The sequence below is a fragment of the Manduca sexta genome, chromosome 4 (genome assembly GCF_014839805.1).
Source record: "Manduca sexta isolate Smith_Timp_Sample1 chromosome 4, JHU_Msex_v1.0, whole genome shotgun sequence".
NCBI classification, from domain to species: Eukaryota; Metazoa; Arthropoda; class Insecta; order Lepidoptera; family Sphingidae; genus Manduca; species Manduca sexta.
This window is the reverse complement of record NC_051118.1, coordinates 3,050,392-3,072,043: the sequence shown is the minus strand read 5'-3', so window position 1 is coordinate 3,072,043 and position 21,652 is coordinate 3,050,392. Positions and strand designations below refer to the sequence as shown.

The following is a 21,652-nucleotide window of genomic DNA, read 5'->3' as shown; positions in this document are numbered from 1 at the left end:
AGATCTTCAATCTATACTTTCAGGTTGCCATGATGGGTTGACACATCCATGTTCCCAAATTAAGTAAACATAAATACATTCTGTAATAGGGTACCGGACTCATTTTTGTTCTTTACTATTATCAAATATTTACATAATATAAATTATAACACAGAAGGAATTATTAAAATCCGGCAAAAAATCAACAAGTTATAAGTCTTTGAATTTCGATAGAAGGGGTAATTAACAAGAAACATAAAAGAGACGAAATACCCACGTGTGACGTCATCGGGAATTACGACGCGTGCGAAAGAAAGAAACAAAGCAATATCCCCACAACGCACCCACTTCTGCACATTACAATATTATAAATATAAATTACTCGCTCATTCTTTAACCAATTTTTATGCAGTTTTCGCAGGAGTGCTTCTTTTTCGTATTATTAATTATAGATTATAGAATAATGTACAAAATCAAGCATAGGATGGTCCCCTATTGAGTACTAACCTTCTGGATGTATGTTTTCGATGATGCCGCTGCCTTCATCCGATATGTAGACGACGCCCATTTCTCGATCGTACCGGAGACGCACGTGAGGACCTGAACATAACAAATCTTATTTAAAAGGTTTCATTAGCGTTTTTAGATTTTTACCTAAAGATTACAGTAAATCTTACCCCCTTATTCATAGACGTTATTTATCTAAGGACAGAGCGAAGCTGTGATAACAAGTCTGTTTCTCAGTGGTGGCGGTATGGCAGCCTTCGCAGTGCGTAGACATAGGGTTGTGATTGGCTAATATTGAGATAATAACGTCTATGAATAAGGGTTAAGTGTTCCGTTGGCATTCCTAGATTTTACCTAGAGATTACAGCAAACCCTAATGTTCAGTATAGGTGACGACATGAGAAATGCTTTGTAGTTAATCGCAATAGGTTAAGAAGTATTTTCCTTCTTAAACGAATTTCGGCCACTGCGGCTAATCTCAAAGGTGATCAACTAAGTACGCAGGAGATATTATAGTGCACAAGTGTGTGCGCAATACTTAAGCACTCTCTGTTCCTTCACTCTCATAGTTCGGTGCGACGGCGATCCGACATGACCGGAGAGATCAGGCGCAGCACCAACAGCTTTAAGTGCTTTCCGAGGCACGGGGGCATCACACCAACACCGGATTCCGAGCTGCGACTGAATAATTTTTAAGATGTTAAAGCCCAATCATTTTGGCCCGACCCAGGATTCGAACCCAGGACCTCAGCAGGAGTCGCACCCGTACCATGTACTTACCGTACCTATGCCATCAAGACAGGCTTCGTATTAATTATAACAGCGTGTAAGAACTAAGAATAGAAAATCAGAATACGTCTTTCCTGTGGTGGTAGGAGAGGGAGGGGGGGTTGGGTGAATTAAATGTTATACAGAGTCATTTCGACATTGCGTTACTAATTGAAACCACAGGTTCGTGGTGACCTCTGCTAACACCGTGCAAAGAATTATTCATAAGTAACGTATATTTACGTCAATAATCCCGATTTTAGATTTATGGTTTTTTGATCACGCTGTCTCTTAGCGCGCTTAACTGAAGTGAATGAACTACGTCACAGCTGATGATATTATTACCGAACCTATAGGGTTCAGAAGGTCAGCTCACAAATGAACTCCCAATACGTTCACTGACTTGGTTGCAACAGTTCATTGAGTCAATAATTAATTACTACAAAAATATTTCGTCAATTATAAACGTTATTTTCGTTAATAAAATAGTTTTCTTACCAAAAAAGTTACCTACATAATTCCTAAAGTTACAAGATTTAAATCTATTGGTATCGTATTTTTTAAAATTCTACATGATATTCCGACATTTATTTTAATTCCAACATTAATATTTCGGTTTGTCATAATATCTAAAAGAAGACTACGTACACATTACCGAACGTCATATTATGCTTTCTGTACCATTTCTTTTGCTATGGCAATACGTCCGAGTCTTTGACCGAGTGAAAAGAGCGCGCGATTATTCAATACAATAGTCGTACTCTTTCTCGCCTAAACTAGCAATGTTGTCAGTATAAACCTTTTTACCAAAAAGCTTGCTAAAACGACACAGCATTTCAAAAATTCTGATATTAGATTTTTTTTATTACATGATGTTCTAACAGATTTAACACACAATTGTATTACAAAATAAAATAAGTAATGATTTATGATGAAATGATTAATGAAAAGTCTACCTAATTAAAATAATACACAGCAATATTTTAGTATTTTTAAAACATTATTTTAAGTAATAAAGTATAATAGAGATTTTGGATTCAGTCATTCATTTTCAATAGGCATACGGGGTATAAAATAAACAAGATATTGCACAATAAGTTAATAATAAAAAAGTTTGGTAACACTGCGAAGGCACGTGTTAGTTGTAAAACTCTGGCTCGTCAAATATCGTGTACCTCCAGACTAGTGTTGCCAGGGGTCAATTTGTTTAAAATCAAGAAGGTAAAACAAATCGAGATTTAGTGTTGTAGATCGGGACATAAAAAAAAGCAAGTATTTTTTTTTAAATTTAAGTTTTATGTATTGCGTTTTACAAAAAATATCACTGCAAGTCATGCTAAAGTTGCGTTTTATTTGGATTTCTGTTTTAACATCGAAGCACAGATCGCCGGGTAGTCGCATCTCTAAGCAAAAGAATAAAACAAAACTGTACCTTCATCGCTAGTGAGATGATACTTGCTATTTTGATTGCATTGTCGCACTCAACACAGTGATGAATTCGTAGTTTATTTTTTCATAATACTTAATGGTCTTAATAATTTTATTGGTGCAAAACGGGTCACGTCCCCAGAACCCTAAAAATCGGGACATCCCGCGCAAATCGGGACATCAGGCAACACTACTCCAGACTACTACATTTGGGGAATTCGCTAACCTCGTGTGTCGCGTGTTGGTCGGTAAGGCACAAAGATATTTAAAGTGGTGCCCTAAATGCGACCTTAACACGTATAAAATAGAATCTATTTTTAGAAATATTTTTATCATTTTGAATATTTTACGATCGCGAAGTTGCATCGTTGACGCGTACGCGAAACTGAACTAATCACAATCTATTGATTATTTTTCTAGCGGGGGCTGTCATTACGATTTTAATGTGGATTTATGAATTTGCGATAGGTACTGAATGGAAAAATCCAATATCATTTTGTCCGACCCGGGATTCGATCCCGTGACCTTAGCAAAGCATCCGTACTATAATACAACTGCGGCACCGAGGTAGTCACAAATTAACTGTATTAAAAATACTTTGAAGTATGAAACAACTTTTAAAGGAACAAGCAATCTACAAATCATTAGGTATTGGTAAACGCATTTACTATTTTGAAAACATGTTAAGATACCTATTGGGACGTCGCGCCGTGACGCATCCCGTCGCTCGACATTTTTACCTAAAACTATCACATTACCTAATTATTATCAAGATTGTAACTTCGTTATTAATTGTTCGTGTGAATTGCCAGACTTGCAGAATGATATTTTATTGTTATGAGTGTTATAAATCTAACCGTTGAACGTATTTATTATAACTACTTATCTACTAAAATGGATGAACTACCTACATTAGAATGTGTGTGTTTTGATTTAAAAGAATGAAACCACTTTAAAATTACGGAAATCATGTGTTATGTGTACCTAACATATGCAGTTGTGGTTATTTGATTAGTGTCGTTTGCTTATGATGATAGTTTGAGCATAGAAAATATGGTTCTAATAAAATGTGATGATTAATGCGTGATGTTTATGTTGGCGTTGGATGTCCACCTGCAAGGTGGACAGACGACTTGATAAACGTCGCGGGAACACATTGGATGCAGGCAGCTTTCGACAGGTCCAGTGATGTGGCACGACACAAAATCCTAGGTAGTTAAAGCGCCGACATCAGCTGTTCGGTTGCGGCGCGGCGCGCGCGGTGCGACGAACTACCCTTGCGCTCCGAGTGTGCATCACTTGTTCGTGTGCGTGAGCATAATATTATCAATGACTGTGTGCGATGTTGCCGCTCCGACGAATTCTAGTATAGTAGTAGTGGCAAAAGGGTGTGTAAAAATAAAATTACTATTTGAATATTTATTTTGTTTGAAAATTTTACTTTTTTATTTTTGACCTTAGGTTAGAGTAACTTATAGTAAACTGCTTCTTTCAAGATGACTTTCTCGCAGTTAAATTTAAGTCTAGGGTTACAAAATGACCCTGTATATTTAAATTAAACAATTTTACGAATTTTAATATTTTACTTTTGTCCAGACGTTTCGAAGACTTTGCAGCCTTCATGGTCACGGGGGGGACCGGACACAGTCCAGTCCAGTTAAATGTCTAACATTCGCGTAAACTTAAGAAATCATTAAATGTTATATCTATAAGAATGTACAAGGAGTCAGTACTCACCCTTCAAGTTGTTCATGATGAGGTGCTGCCGGCCCTCGCCGTCGAGTCCGATGCTGTCGACGTGGATGGCGTTGTCTTCTTCGCTCTCCACAACTGCTACTAGCATTTTCCTGAACAACAATCTTTGATTTAATTTTAATTTAACAAGTATAATATACTAGTTACTATTTATGGAGTAATAAATAACAGTTCCGAGATAACAAACATAAAAAATACACGTCGAATTGAAACCTCTCTTTTTGAAGTCGGTTATCAATTCCATTGACATCATGTCGGTGCTGAATCATGAAAATCATCTACATACTGTCTTAGGAAAAATAGGCAGACGACGTATTCCTAACAAAATATATCAACCCCCCCCCCTCGAGGTATTTCTTGTGCGCTCGGTCCACACACCGAATGCACGCCCATGCACAGGGGGGACATTTGTCACGGCCCTAAGCTTATTGTAAAATATGTATACTTCATAGTTATTCACATTGAGGCCTATGACAGCACGCTAACATTTCCTAGTCTTCACCCTCCACCCATCCTAATAAGATTTCTTCTCCTTCCACCACACTTCCCTTCCCTTTCCTTCCCTTCTTTTCTCCATGACCCTGCAGTCGCTAAGCCGAAAGATTCCAGAATCCCATTAGTTTTCCCCGATATTGACTGTAATGTCCGGTACAAAAAATATATACAGGGTGTCCAAGAAAATAGTGTCAAGTGGAGATCCAGAGTGTAATGTATGTATTTTAATAATTACAAACTGAGGGTAATTTTGTAATAAGTTCAACGGCCCGTACGGTCGCACCAGTCCATGAATATACGTCTGCTTGTGAAGTTGTCGTTTATTTACTCGTCCTAGTATTTCCGTTATCCCTTAAATAGTTCACAGAGGAGCACCCCTTGTGGTATCTGAATCACCCCTAAGTACGTTCCGTGATTTTTCATAGTTTTCAAGTTATGAATATTTTTACAAGACACCCTGTATATCAATTACCACCTTTGGGTACAGAAAGCATTGTTCAAAGTCTCACCCGTGATCCGGCACCACACATAGAGCGATGGGTATCTCCTGCTCCTCAAACCGGTGCAGCAGGGCGCGGTGGTGGGTGCTGAGGGACAACACCTCCACAAACCGCCGCCCCGCGTCCAGGATGTAGAGGTTATCCGACACATAGTCTGGTGGAATGGTGTTACATTTACATACAGGCACCCATCGATATATATGTACTACGTACTAAATCTGGCATTCCGTACACTAGTTGTGTTCCGACTCAACTGTACTGCCATCCGTACACCTGAGGAGTATGATTTCAATATTGACAGCGTGCGGCTATGTACGGAGAGGCGCTCATAATATAAGAACTCGAGTTTAAGTGTAAACCAGGATGTGAACAAGAATATTAGTCGAATAAGTAAAATTATTTGTTGTAAAAGTAAATAAATTCTATACTATTATATAAAGCTGAAGAGATTGTTTGTTTGTTTGTTTGTTTGAACGCGCTAATCTCAGGAACTACCGGTCCAAACTGAAAAATTCTTTTTGCGTTGGATAGCCCTTTGTTCGTGGAGTGCTATAGGCTATATATCATCACGCTATACCCAATAGGAGCGGAGCACTAAAAGCTTATCTCAGGAAGTACCGGTCCAAACTGAAAAATTCTTTTTGCGTTGGATAGCCCTTTGTTCGTGGAGTGCTATAGGCTATATATCATCACGCTATACCCAATAGGAGCGGAGCAGTAATGGCTGATCTCAGGAACTACCGGTCCGTACATAACCGCACGCTGTGGATGTTGAGATCATACTACCACCAGCCAAATTGGTAAAAAGTTACAAATTTCCTTTTAATATTTTCACCCCTTTGATTCCTATGCCCCGTTTATTCTCATGCATCCTCATCCCTATTCACCCCACTCAACAGTATTGTCTCACCATAATCCATATCAACGACGTTTTCCAGTCCGTGGTAGATAGCCGTAGTGGTTTTGCCGAGTGTGAACTCGCTCATGTTTGTGTACTGCAGGGTTTGACGCTGTCCATCGTAGATATACAGGGTGTCTAAAAACGATATAAAAATCCAATGATTCAATTATACAGGATGTCTAAAAACCAGGTAAATAGCCAATGATTCAATTATACAGGGAGTCTAAAAATCAAATGATTCAATTATACAGGGAGTCTAAAATTCAAATGATTCAATTATACAGGGAGTCTAAAAATCAAATGATTCAATTATTCAGAGTGTCTAAAAACGAGGTAATAATTGAAAGATTCAATTATACAGGTGTCTAAAAATCAAATGACTCAATTATACATGTGTCTAAAAATCAAATGATTCAATTATACAGGTTGTCTAAAAACGATGTAATAATTCAATGATTCAAGTATACAGGGTGTCTAAAAATCAAATGAGTCAGTTATTTATTAAAGTCTAGACAATAATGGACTTCTATTAAAATGGAAGCGCATTTATCAGTCTTTAAGTATCTGATTAGTGAAGGTAATAAAATTTTAATGCGTTGGGGTAATACCGGATCACGGGATAATATCGTTTTTCATGATTAATGACATTAAACAAACATTGAACTAATACAGAGGCAAATGGTTATGATAAATATAAATAGTTTAGGCTGTGATTGTTCGTGTTAGGGAATATTGACTGGTTTAGCAGGAAGTAAAGGGCACAAAGTCTAATTGGAAGTTGAACGGACAGCTGAGACGAATGACTGTATGTTTAAAAACCAAGAGATCGCACTTTCGACTTTTCTAAAGTTATGTCTTATGAATTATCGCTTGCTTTAATGTTAAAAGTAAACATCGTGAGAAAACCTGCATACCTGAGATGTCCTCTATAAAAAAAACCTAACTAACCATAAAATCTGACAATTCGTAGTAATAATTTTTAACGATATGTCAAATCTGCTAATCTGCACTAGGCCAGCGTGATGGACTAATGCCTAATCTTTGTCTGTAGTAAAAAAGGCTCGTGCCCAGCAGTGGGACAGTATAATATAATACAGGGCTGATTATATTTATTATGATCATCAGGACGGATTACCCTCTAATCCGGTATTACCCCAACACACCCTACATAAATAAAACTCCCTAATATGTGTCTCACTCTGTTTCACGATGCGTATTATATTAAAAAAAATACCTCTCAAGTTATCATAAGCCATGGCCTGCACCCTGCCGATGTTGAACTGCGTAGCGTGGCTCTCTGGATTGCTGAGGGCGTCGTACTGGATCTTGGTGAAGTAGTGGCTGCCACCCACTATCAGGTACTCAGGACGGTAGCCGGGTTTCGCTAAGTTATAAATATTAAAAGGTAATCATATGTATAGTTAGATAATCATTACATAGTTTACAACAAAGTCGCTTTCTCTGTCCCTATGTCCCTTTGTATGCTTAAATCTTTAAAACTATGCAACGGATTTTGATGCGGTTTTTTTTATTAGATAGAGTGATTCAAGAGGAATTTATATGTATAATAACATCCATTAAATAGTGGAGAAATACTGTTATTTTGTTATGTTATACCCGTGCGAAGCCAGAGCGGACCGCTATGTTTTTATATACAACGTTCACAGTTTTTCTGTAGTGTATTTAGTATCAACATTGCACCCGTGCGAAGCCGGGGCGGGTCGCTAGTTTATCTTATATCGCGCCCTATAACTGTGAGCGTTGCTCCAGCACCGAGCTCGTCGGCTCCGCACACCCCTTCTGAATATCACCGTGCTTGTGGGCTGCGTACGCGCCGGCGTCCTGCGTTCCCACAGTACCGAGCCGGCCGTGTTTAGCAGAGGACGCGTGCGAAGGTGTGGCCAATCATCAATTATTATTATTGACATTTTTTACACCCCATATACTTAGTTGTTTTAAACTGATAAAATAAATATATACCCGATAATTTATACTAATATTGTAAAGCGGAAAAGTTAAATCGATTCAGAAAATTCTTTCACTAATAGGAAGTTAAATTACTCCTGTGTGCTATAGGATTTTCATCGCGGGAAAATATAAAGAGAGAATTTTATCCCGGGAAACTTATCAGGCGGACGGAGCCGCGGACAAAAGCTAGAAATATCTTTACCCAGAAGTTATATTTAAGAAAATATTTAGTATGGCGTCATGTTGTAATAGATTGTAGACAGGTGCCACATCAGTCTCGAATACCAGATAGAGCTGAAGGTTTTGTATAACACGATTTGCCTGACTCAATCCACAAAGGAGCTTGACGTCAGGCGGGCTGACCTTCATTCTAATTTCACTGTATATCTGATAATTTGATTATTAAGTGTACTTACTTATACAGCTGTTCCCGACGAGCTGCATGCTGTCAGGACACCCGCAGGAGTAGCTGGTTCTGGAGGTGACGAAGCAGAAGTGCGAGCAAGGATGTGAGTGGCATGGGTGGGGGGGCGACCGTATTAACACCGGGTGGTGTATGTGCATACCTGGGGAAGAATGACGTTTTTTTGGAGAAGAATGAGGAAACGAACAATTTGTTATTGAAGGGAAAACGATTACCGGTAAACAAAAAATTGACGATATAAAACAAATTGTTGAAGCGTTGATGTAACATAACAATTTTAAATTATGATTTCTAGTTACGAGAATAATATATATCTACTTTTGAGTTATAAAACTGATTATTTTCTTAACAAAGCTAGAACTTAGACAGAAAACCTTTGAGTAACTCTAGAGAATAAATTTCTAAAGCATTTGACATTGAATAAATTTAGTTACATTTTTGTCTCCATTCTGACGAAATTCAATCATCAAACTTCTCTCAAAATTTTACAATTCTAAAACTTACCTATAACAGGTTTTTCCAGAGACAACAGCAGATTCCTTTTCTGCGAGCTGCCATGGATCTTGTCTGTGGTCTGAATGGTATTTGACGTCCAGTCGCTCCAGTACACTGTGTTCTCGAACACGGATATCGAGAACGGATGGTGGAACGGTTCCTCGAATAAGGGCTGAGAAATCAACAGAATAACTATAGATAGCCTCTTTTGGCTCTTCTTTTTTAGGGGCTAACTAATTTTTGAAAATTGTAAGTCCATAATTTTTCGTAGCCCCCCTCTCTTCCATTTTAATAGCAATTTTTTACATATTTTGACATTTCCTTTGGAAGGACTGCGTGCCCCGTGTGCCCACACAAAAAATGGCCTGACTATAGATATTACAGTAGATAAAGCTGTTGTCGATTTCAGAAGTTAGGAAATACCGTACAGGGCAAGCGCCGCGTCGCCACGCCAACAATCCGCTTTATACCTGCGTCTATAGATGTTTCACATAAATCTCAGTTCAAATCACGCTTACAATAGAAACACAATGGACTCCAGTCACACTTACAATAACAACATAAACAAAACTCACATAAACATGCTTGACGTCTAACATGACCACTTTGATGGTGTTGTCGACGAAGTACAGGCGATGGTTGGGCGCGTCCACGGCGAGGCCCGTGGCGGCGCTCGCCAGACCCTCCACCAGCACCTGCGGCTCCGAGCCGTCCATCCGCGCCGACATTATCACTGGGTGGTGCTGGCGGAAGTCCGCCCAGTACATTCGACTGCGGAGATGGGTGGGGTAAGATCGGATGGGGGTAAGACCGTTTTTTTTTTTTTTAATCTTTATTTAAGGAGCTTGGTCGTTATTTCACGACTATGTCGCTCCGTACGTCCACTTCTATCCATGCCTACTATTTTTTTATAAAATCAAAATATTTTTTTAATAAGCCTTTAGCCTCTTCCGATACTGGAATGGTCAAAAAGCTATTTATGCTGCCCACATTAAATCTCAAAGTATGAGGCCCACTCCGCACACACTCCGACAAAACATGAATTAAGTAAGACCGTTAGTACATGCAATATGAAGTGGGTAATGTGTTCAATTTAGTGGCCATTGAATTTGTTTGTGGGGATTAGCAGTAATGTTAATATAGTGTCGAGATAAGTTTCTAAGTAATTTTTTTCTTTCTTTCTATAAGTTCGGGTTACGAGGTAAGTTGAGTCAAAATTCATCGGTATTACCCTATCATCGGAACATACCCCCAGGTAATATACAGTTAAGTATAAATATTGCTACAAAACTTCAAATCGTCAAGACTAAAGGTCGATTTTAATAACCAATCAGTAATTGCAGATAAATGGTAAATACACCAATTTAAGTAGATGACGGAGTTCTGAGGAATCAAACATAAAAAAAATACACTTCGAATTGACATCCTCCTTTTTTTAAAGTCGGTTAATAAACTAGGTACTCTGTTCAATTTTCATTAACGGTTAGTATAGTTGCCTAAATTGAAGTCGCCGATATATTTAGTACTTTTGTGTGAATAGTTAAACTAAGAAGGTTTTAGTCTAAGTTGCTGGCTGAAAATAAAGTATATTGAATGACAGAGAAATGTCAGGTGAAAATGAAGACGTATGAAGAAAATAATAGAGCAAGAGCCCGTGAACCCCAGGCCTTCGGACCTTTCAGGAAACTAGTTCGGTATTTTACATACCTTTAGTACCGTGTACCTGCCAAAGCCACTGTAGCCCAAACTTCATAACGGCTCATCGTTGTTACCTGTGTTGGGAGCATGCGCTGACAAACTTTCAGCTTTTATAAAATAACGAAGGTCTGGGGTTCACGAGCTCTTAGAGTATAAGATGTGTACGATTAACAATAAAATTGTCCAGAAGAAGTTCGCTATTTTTCAATTTCAACATCCCACAAATTTTTGGGGGCAAAATATTACCACACTCAAAACTTACACAATCATCATCAGCCGCAAGATGTCCACTGCTGAACATGGGCCCTCATAGATTTCCAGATCGCCCTATTGGAAGCCCGCATCCAGCGACCTCCTGCGATTTTTATGAGGTCGTTACTTACACATATTTTTTTACTCACCCATTTTTAGCATCCAGCGTGACGAATCTAGGCCTCTTAGTCTCTGTATGTATAGTGGTGCACGCGACTCCGTCCGAGTGGCACACGAAGATCAGACCTCGTTCCGTATCGCTGAAGTATATGTGACCTCCCACGTAGTCCACTGCTATGTTCCCTGGGTCTTCCAGACCGATACCGACTATCACCTAGGAAATCCTCAGTATCTTGGATTATAGATGCCCATTGTTCAGTAGCTTCTTATATGAAAAATGATAAGGCTAATATTGTTTTTAGAAAGATATAATTTGGCTTCCTAGAGAGTCATCCCTGCCATTCACAATTACTCAAGACTTGCCAAAAAAAAATTGCGATGAAAAACTTTTTTGGGATAAAAATCCTATCAAACTCAGGGGTAATGAAGCTTCATGTTAAAAAAATATCAAAATCGGTTCAGTAGTTCCAGAGATTAGCCCATACAAATCTTTCTCTATATAATACTAGCTGACCCGACAAACGTTGTCCCGTATTAACTATGTATGCACGCGCGCATTCTGTCAATCGCTGACAGTTATTTCAAACAATTGACAGTTATATAAAAGTAATATTTTCGTTAAGTTTTCTTAAATTTTCTAATTTTTCGCGCAATTTTTTGATTTTTTTCTTTCATAAGAACCTTCTCGTAACATTAACAAACACAACAAAAAATAGTGATATCGGTCCAGCCGTTCACGCGTAATGGCGTGACCAAGGGAAACAGGGATTCATTTTTATATATATTGATAAAGTTCCACTCGAGGTTACATTTAAACGAAACACGTTATAATTACTTCAGAGTTGCTTTGCTTACCTTCTTAGTCCGCTCAGCGTCATTGAGCTGGGCTCTGAAGATGGACTGGTGTCCGTGAGCGGTCTCCACCCAGTACACAAACGTGCCATCTGACGTCACGCCGTGAGCCTATGCAATTTTACGATATTTTTAATAAGTTTATACGTAACATTTGGCGTAATTTTAAAAATCTATCAGTATTTTATAATAAGAATAAAATTAATATTATATTATGTGGTGATGGCCAAAAAAAGTAAGTAAGTAATTATTAATTATTTATGATTAGATACCGTGACGTCACTGACACAGTGATACGTATGTCTGAGCGAGATACCGAATATATCGACGCTGGAAAGCAAACACGTAGTAACTGACATGTACGGTATTTTTTTTTTATTGCATCATTGGAATCGGAAAATTAAAACACGTCGAATGGTTTTTTTCAAGTAACTGTAAGATTAATAATAACAAAAATAGGATTTTTAAAATTTACCTATTTTTTCTTTTTTTTGTACCACAAAACGCTGTAAGTAACAAAAAAACTGTTAATATTTTTTTTTATTTTACTTAAGACAATTCATTTTATATAAAAAATTAAACCTATTATTTACATCATCAGTAATTCCATATCTTATGCTGGTTACTACATTTTTGCTGCTCGTAAATTTTGATTATTTGAGTTTACATCATTTAGTGGGCGATATGTTTTTAAATGGTAGTGTTTACTACGCTTTGTACGGTATTCAGTTTTTTTGGTCGAGACCTTTACAGTATTCACAAGGATCATATTTAAAAAGTAAGTTAGGTTTACAGCACTACTAAAGATTGTAGGTTTAACACATTGCGGATTTACGTCTTATGATCGGCGCCACCGCAGACATTCCTTTGATTCTTACGCCACGTCTTATTGCGGGTTTTGAAGTGGAAGTGTACGGCGATTTGTAGTGAGAATTTTTATACTGAAAAATAGTAAGCGAGAAAACGAAATCGAGTATAGGCCAAGTAAGTATTATCTTAGAACTTTTATTACTTGTGCAATTTTTGTTACGTAAGCATTATAATTTTTACCGAAATTATTTAGAATTAATTACACAATAATTATTCTTTCCAAAATCTTAGCTGATAATCTCGCTAAAATATACAAATTACTCTTTTAGATGGTGGCACAACGAATAAGGTGGTGAGAGACCTTACGAGATGGTTTTTAATATGAAAAACCAACGAAAAAATCTAAGATAACTAAATAGTCTCGAAGGAAAGGGTATAATTATAGATCAAAATAGAAATTTAGTACATACAGCATGATGCTGTATTTTAACCACAAAAAGTCAGGTCTATTCAAAGTATCTCTCCTGACGGATTTGGTTCAATATAATCAAATGAAATTGAATATAATAGTCCTAATTGGATGACACTTGAATCATATGAAGTAGGAGTAATTATTGAACGTAACTTTGGAGCTGAGGTTAGAAATGCTAACGAAAGAATAGTAGTAACCACAATTTTTTACTTAACGTACACTTATTTTTGGAATCTACGTTTAGAAATAACGCAGCAGGCAAATATTAAAAAGATATTTAAAGAATTAGAAAATATATCAAAGAAAAATTCCAATGTTTCTAGACACAAACGATGATATATTAAGACATGCCCCTGTCTCAGACTTTACTAAATCGGAAGATGAGAAGTTAAAAAGCTGTTAATCGACGATCAAAAAATAAACTTTGAAGAATCTTAACTAGATTTTGTTGACGATAACTCTGAAAATATTCAAGTCTGTGATTGAATAGAAAATAATCAATCAACTTCTTCTTCAAGTGATCCTGAAGAAAACAGTTCAAATAAAGATAATTTAATGAATTTTATTCTGATAAGAATATAATTATTTGATTAATCAATAAAGTTCTGCAAAGTTTTTATGTGGAACATTAGCTTTTTTCTTCTTTTAGATAAAAATTACAATAAGAGACTGAAAAAGAAACAGAACAAGAATGTAAAAGAGTTCACCGACTGCCATTAGAGAAATCCAAATCAAAGCATGAAATTATTAAAGATATTAGCGAAAAGAAAAAGAAAGGAGATTGACATATTAACAAAAAAGGGTGAAACAGTCAAAAGTAGTGTGGTAACAACTGAGGTAACGCTTCAGAAGAATGACGTGTTAATATTTTTAATCTTTTTTTGTGATTTGAATAGCTACCAAAGAAGAATAGATTGATTAGCTCAATGAGGTAATAGAAGGTCACTCAAATGACCAAGTAAAAATGCTACATCTAATAGAAGTCAAACAAATTTTAATAAATTTGAATTGAATTTTACATAAATGAAGGTGAAGATAGATGTAAAGCATGCCAAAAGTTTCCGATTGCCAAGTTAGAAATTACGCAAAGATTTATGCTTTATACTCTAGATACAATATGATCGACGGTATTGCAAGAGAAGATGGATGACTAAGGGCTGGAGGTTACAACAAACATCTGAGGATGTAATTCAAAAAGCAAAAATTTTGTATACGATCTACCCCTTTTGCCATTGAATTACTACCGCAGAAAATTTGCCAAAATAAATATTCAATTAAAAAAAAAGGTTGAAAAACTTATAATTCCAAAAAGATATGTACGCAAAAGAATATTTAGATTTCAAGACCAATGCAAAAGTTAAAGAGTGCTTTAATCTGATTCTAGCATAGAAAGTAATGAATATTTACCTGCATTAAATGGTTTTATGTGGTTTCTAAAGAGAAACTTAGTTTTTTATATATACAAATGAGCAGTGTTAATTTTGTTAAGTAATATATTACAGTGTGTAGTTGTAAGTTTTTTTTTACCAATAAAAACTAACTGAGTTGTTTTGTCGATGGCAAGTGGTCGATCTGTGGCGCAAATATTAAAAAAAAATCCAAAGCAGAACATTTTGCTAAAAATACATTTTGGTTGTATTAAATAAACATTTCAAAAGTAGAAGTAACCTTTTTTTATTGTCTCTTACAGCAGTTTAATTAGCAAACCCACTTTAAAAGATTTACTTTTAAAACAATTGACTCTTTCAGGATACGGAAAATAATGTCATTTACTACATACTGATTGCAAAATATTTACAGATTTTATTTATTATAACGTTTTTCTAAGTTATGTTGCTTAAAGCAACGTTGGTTACTACATGTATGCTCTCCCTAAAAAAGTGCGATTTGCATCGTTCCATACATTTACTCTCTTCATTTACTACGTTTCAATGGATTGAAAAAATATTTACAAATGTCGTAACCCGCAAAATATTTCTTTAAACAACCTTTATGTTGATGGCGTTTAATACAAATTATTAAGCACAAAAATATAAATATAGTGTCCAAAAACGGCGACTCTAGGACTATAAAAACGCAAGTTATTAATTTTTTTTGAAAAAAAATTTAGTTTTTCTGCTCTGGTGAACAATTTTAGTTTTGCGGGTTACTACGTGTTTGCTTTCCAGCGTCGATATCACCGCTCTTTTGTATGCAAGTAGAACTGAACTAAAAAGTATCAGAACGTAGTATTTCATTATACATACATTTTTGACTCCGGTCACCAGCGTAACCACCTCCTTGGATTTGACCTTCAAATATTGTATACTATCGCGTGTGCTTAGGAACAACATGGCTTCAGGCTCTGCGGAAATAAGACGAGTACTCAGTACAGAAGAATATCAAATAAAAAAACAGGTAAATTCAGCAACAAAAACAGTACTACAAATTCAGCCTACCTTAAATTAATTTAATTAAAAAAAGGAAAAAGCTAAGTACAGTCAGACACAAAAATATCTGCCCAAATCCAAACCTTCAAATTACTTTTTTTTTAACTTCAACACTAACCTGGAGCATAACACAAATACCCAAACCCATCCTTGATATATCCCTCCTCGCACTCGCATCTGAAGTGGCCATCCTCGTTGTGACACGCGTGGGAGCACTGCGGCCTCTCCAGGAGGCACTCGTCCACGTCATCACAGCGCCGCGTCAGGTTGTTGTACTGCCTCATGGTGTGTTCGGGGAGGCAGAGGCAGGTGGGGCCGTGGCGTTCAGGGGAGCAGAGAGTGTCGTTACCAGGACAGTTGAAGTTTGTGCACATCGTGTGCCCTAGGGAAAAATTAAATGCGAGCTATATAAATTTGAAACAGTTTTACAGTGACTATCGCTTTACCCTCTACCTCAGAACATAAGCATAAAATAAGCATATATTATGATTTATTAATTAAGTGATTTGAGAACAATGTCGGATGAAAACTATATCACAGCTTAGGTAACATGTAACAATAATATAATGCAAGCCATCCTGAAAGTATTTTTTAAAATGGACTACTGAAAATTCATTAACTTTGAAAATAAAATAAACAAAAAATAAGTAAATTAAGTAAGATCAATCTTCATTATACGATGCAGAGAACGAGCCCAAGACCTCATCCCAGCCTTCTTACCACATACCCAATACACCTATATTAAAGCATTGAAAATTCACTTACAATTAATACAGAATGGTTCCTCATCGCTCCCATCCTTGCAGTCCTGGGTCCCGTCACACATCATATGGCCGGGCAGGCAGAACGACGAGTCGAGACATTTGTAGCTCCTCTCAGCAGCATTGAACTCTTGGCAGTACGACCCGTCGCGGATCGTGTGGGACAGTTTTGTATGATCTTAAAAAAATTGTTACTAAGGTAGGTTGCTTTTTCAAATACGTGCACGGGTAACTGATCCCACTAGTACGTGGAGTAGGGTTAAATAGAATGTAGACTGACGAGAGATGATCACCCTTCGGCAGTAGACACAATTATGCCGGCTTATTGAAACCGGATATACACAGGCTGATCTCCAAACGCGACACACTTACGTGGGCCACTGACGGATTTTAACACCTTGGGTACAGCGGTTGTTATCCGGGCGTATTTATAATATTCTACGATCAGCAGCACCTAGTTTATATAGCTACATAAGTAAAAATAATAATAACCCTAGGCCCACACTCTTCGAGTGTGCGTCGAGGAGGCCGAAGCATAAGCCGCGACAAGCGGAACTAACCCAGTGCTACTTATCCATACTTACGGTTTATTCAGTTAGCCTCTATGTGCACTATAATATGGCATACCTTCAATCCCAAATTATCGTATATTTTGACAAGATGTTCTATATTAATAACTTTGTAATTCATAATTTGGTACTTATCCGCGTATACATGTATTTGAGGTTGACTATACAGAACACATTGTATCTAGTCATCACCAAAGATATACTTGATTTTATTCTTTAAATATTTAGGACATAAAAAATATTTAAAAAAGTTCTTACGGCATAACTCGGTGTTGTATTCGTCGCTTTTGTCGCTGCAGTCGTACTGGCCGTCGCAGACCCACAGTTTGGAAATGCATTTCCCATCGCCGCATAGGAATCCTTTGCATTTAGACTAAGGCAAAAACATCGTCAGTAAGGCAAGTCGGAAAATTTTGTCAACTCCCAAGGAACATGGTCTCTTGTTTAGAGTCGAGTCTAGAGTTTAGGATAATTTATTTTGGTTTTTATCTACTATATTAAAAGGGGGAAGGAGGTGGAAGCAAAAACTAAAGCTCGCTGAATTACGAGAAGTCTACACCACGCGAATCTGCTGCCAGCGCAAGACTTTTTCCAGGGTGAGTGGTGAAGTGTAAAATAAATCCTGGGATTCTTAAATAATATAAAAAATAAAGTAATAAAGTAATAATGATTACTTTCTGAATAGGTGATTTAAAAAATACGATATGAGGATTCAATCTTTCCGTAGTATTGTAATGCTTTTTGATTCGATCTGCGATTCAATCGCAATAAAAGATTAAAGACTGTTCGTTATTCAAATCCAAAATAAGCGGGAAAATAGATTTTTTTTTATAGTAACAACTAAAAAGTTAGTTTATACTGCCAGTACGATTCACACTAAATTAAAATACTTAAGTATACAATCCTAACATTTTCACAAATTTGGACCGAACGAATTACATATTATTATGCCTTTTTTCGTTTAAAGGAACTCTTTTTATGAATCGGCAAACAGTGACGATGACACATTTCGAACCCATCATCTTAACGCTGTTGTACCGCACACGAGATATAACTACGCCATCGAAACATTATAAGAAGTAGAACTAATTTTTTTTATCTAACATCTTACATTTTGAACAGGGTCAGGCAGCGCGGTACAGTTGGCCTCGTCGCTCCCGTCGTAGCAATCCGTTTCGTTGTTGCAAACCCACGTGTTTGGGATACAGCGTCTCTCGTCTCGGCATAAGAACTGATGCGTTTCGTTGCAGAACTTCGCGTCCGGCCGATGTTCCACTATTAGGAATTAATAAACTCATAAGTACTAACAAAACTGTAAGTAATTCAGTCTCTATTACGGTTTCATTGATAAAATCTGGTATAGGGTTGGGTTGCACGGCAAAAAGGACATAAGTTGCTTTTTTAAAATTTCTCACTAACCGAAATCGACGCGGAAACAGCGAGCACAATTTACTGTTTTAAAAAAGATTAATGCAATTTACGTTTTTTCTCTGGAAAAGTTAGGAAGCGCACTATCGATTCATAATGGTACTAGCAAAATATCGGTGAAGTATTTGTTTTAGGCAATCAGTAGTGATTGCCTAAAAGAAATACGCAGTAGTGCCATACGATATACTTGGTCAAACCTCCGATAGTATAAATTGCGTATAATGAGTAACAATCCTAACACACGTGATGCGATTATTATTGAAAGAGGGTATATAATTAAAATGCTATAAAACTCACGGCAAAAGTTTTCATCGCTTCCGTCTAGGCAGTCTATTTTTCCGTCGCAGCGCTGTATCTCATTGATACACCTTCCGTCCATGCATGGAAACTTTTCTTCACCCATGCATTCTTCTTCCATGGTCTGCATATCGTCTGTAAACCCTGCCATGCATCCTGCTATACACATTGTGATGCATAAAATGCACTCAATCTTCATTTTGGAAATCTGATGAATAGAAAACGATTATTAAGTATAAATACATAAGAAAATAATAAAAATCGAACAAAGGCACAACGTACGTAACCCTATCCTAATTATAACTGATAAAAAATATCGTTACTCACTAAAAATATTTGTTATTGCTACACATTGATAAAACCGAATAAATAGTTATGATAGTTTGTGTATATAAGGGCACTAGATGAACTTTTAGGTATTCACGTGCTCGTGGTGAAACGGAAAGCAATGAAGGACGGAAACGGTTTCAAGATGTAACAGTCGGATTTCTTTTTACAAGTACCCTCAAATTAAATTAAAAAATCTATGAGTCTATGGAAACGTTTTTTTTGTGACATTCAAAATTATAATGATTTCAATTACATATAAGAATTAATACTATCTTATCATATTTTGTATTTTATGACTTCCAAGTTCAAAATATACAATTATTTATGTACTATGACGTCATAACAATGCAATAACAAAACGCAAGTTACACGGCACGTGGTGGACAATTACTATAATATGATTGCCAGTACACGCGATTTTTCATAAAATGCGTTATTTTTGTAATTGATCATTTGTTTATTTCCTTTATAAGTTTTATCAAAAACTTACATCATCTAAATTGAGCATAGAAAGCATTATTGAAGGTCAATGAAATACAAAAAATAAAATAGTCCTTTGAAACTCGGTGGATGGAGTAATTGCCAAAAACATAAAATTGATGCAAATGTATTGTGATTTCATTGGGAATTAGGCTACGAGAGCAAGAAAGAGATACTAATGACATAACTTTACTGAATAGGAATTGCTGCGCAACTTGCTTATCAATTTTAAATTGGTAAGTGCTGTTTTCGCTAAACTGTTATTTTTTATTATTTGATGTCAAGCATCCATAATCTTTCTTCCCAGTGATGTACAAAATAACATAAATTCTATATGAGTAAATGGCTCTTGGTAATAATTCACTTTTAAATTCCCTTCAGTATAAATTAAAAGCACCTAACGCTGGTGTAATATTTCGAGACAATTGCTAGCAACATTATTTTTTAACCTGTGGTGACGGACTTTTAGGCGGGAAGTCAAATAAGGCGGCAATTTTTAATATCGCTTAAATTTTATTTTATTTTTTGCTAGTAAATATTATATAAATACTTTGTAATATAGTTTTGTAAAAGTAAACATGGGTCCTCGCCAATGAAGAGGACCATGAATATCAAAAAGGAAATATGATTTTTAACAGTTTTCCTAAGGCCACATTTGGACAAATATAAAATTTTTATAAAGCCTAATTATAAGCATACTTTTATAAAAATGATATTTTTGTGTAAAATCATACATTTTAAGATTAAACTTTGGACTTTAATAATTGCAAAGATGTATTTTATGCACCGCTATTCATTGCCAAACTATGATAGTAATTTTATAAATTTCAAATGGACTTTTCCATGACCATATTCGAAGCATAGAATGTATCTATTTTAAAAGATTTGTATTTCAAAACAGCAGGAGCTGCCAACAGTTTTTTTGAAAATGTAGGATTTACTAAATAAATAAATTATAAACAATCATTCTTTATATATACATAGATATATAAATGGGAGTATTAATATATGTATATATATGACATTAGATATATAAATAATATACATAAATATCTACTATGATAATATAATATTATTATACAATAAAAAATATGATAAATGGATATATATTATACAAATATGGGTACATCATATATCATTTATAAATCCTTATCCAGTATGCTTATATAGTAAATTATTTAGATATCAAGTACCAAATATATAACTCCAGCTACTTCAAATTTTTCAATGTTAAATTTATACCATTTGCAAAGGTATGCCGAGGAATCCATAAATTTGCTCATCATGTGCTGGAAAGCACTCTTATAAAGAATGATGTGGAAGAAATAGTGTGCATAAATTGTGGGGTAACCACTTAGCAGTGTCCAGAGATTGCCCATAAAAAGAAGAAAAATGGAGGAGAAAAAACAAATATTTCCAGAATTGTATGCCACTGTTGTGAGTACACCACTTATCTATAATGACAAATCTTTCCCCTGCATTGCCCACAAAAAATAAATACAAATAATTTAAAGATAATGAACTTAATGTACAGGAAAATAATAATGATATTATTCTTAAGGCAATAGTGAAATCCATTGTTACTCTAGGTAATTCCGACAATACTCCACTTACTACTAAGAAAATTAAAGAAATATTCTTATCAAATTTAATTTAATGGATAATTATTTACAAATATTACAGTATAATATACAAAGTTTGCAGAGTAAAAAGCCTTATTACAAAAATTTATTAGTTGAAAAGTCTGTTGACATTTGTCTTCTTAATGAGACTTGGATAAAACCCAACACTAGAATTCCAAATTTCCCATCATATAATTTTCATTATAGTATCCAAAAACCCTCATCATGGAGTCGGTATACTAATCAAACATGGTTTACAGTACAGTATAATAGACACTTTGTATCATGAGTCCATACAAAAAATATATGTAT

General features: G+C 35.9%; 1 protein-coding gene across 1 annotated transcript in view; it reads right to left on the bottom strand.

Annotated features, from left to right (window-relative positions):
- LOC115445895 (low-density lipoprotein receptor-related protein 1) overlaps positions 1-19,399 on the bottom strand; it is a 39,566-nt gene extending 20,167 nt beyond the window's left edge. Inside the window, exons 1-17 of the mRNA XM_037442885.1 lie at positions 19,236-19,399; positions 18,909-19,116; positions 18,295-18,458; positions 17,442-17,556; positions 16,619-16,792; positions 15,972-16,235; positions 15,671-15,768; positions 12,146-12,253; positions 11,320-11,504; positions 9,796-9,991; positions 9,230-9,392; positions 8,718-8,867; positions 7,568-7,717; positions 6,343-6,468; positions 5,442-5,586; positions 4,420-4,529; positions 487-579 (exon numbers count right to left, since the gene is read on the bottom strand). Of these exons, the coding sequence (XP_037298782.1) occupies positions 487-579; positions 4,420-4,529; positions 5,442-5,586; positions 6,343-6,468; positions 7,568-7,717; positions 8,718-8,867; positions 9,230-9,392; positions 9,796-9,991; positions 11,320-11,504; positions 12,146-12,253; positions 15,671-15,768; positions 15,972-16,235; positions 16,619-16,792; positions 17,442-17,556; positions 18,295-18,458; positions 18,909-19,107 (2,440 nt within the window). The 5' untranslated portion in view covers positions 19,108-19,116; positions 19,236-19,399. The remainder of the gene's footprint in view (positions 1-486; positions 580-4,419; positions 4,530-5,441; positions 5,587-6,342; positions 6,469-7,567; positions 7,718-8,717; positions 8,868-9,229; positions 9,393-9,795; positions 9,992-11,319; positions 11,505-12,145; positions 12,254-15,670; positions 15,769-15,971; positions 16,236-16,618; positions 16,793-17,441; positions 17,557-18,294; positions 18,459-18,908; positions 19,117-19,235) is intronic.
- Positions 19,400-21,652: the final 2,253 nt, after the last annotated feature.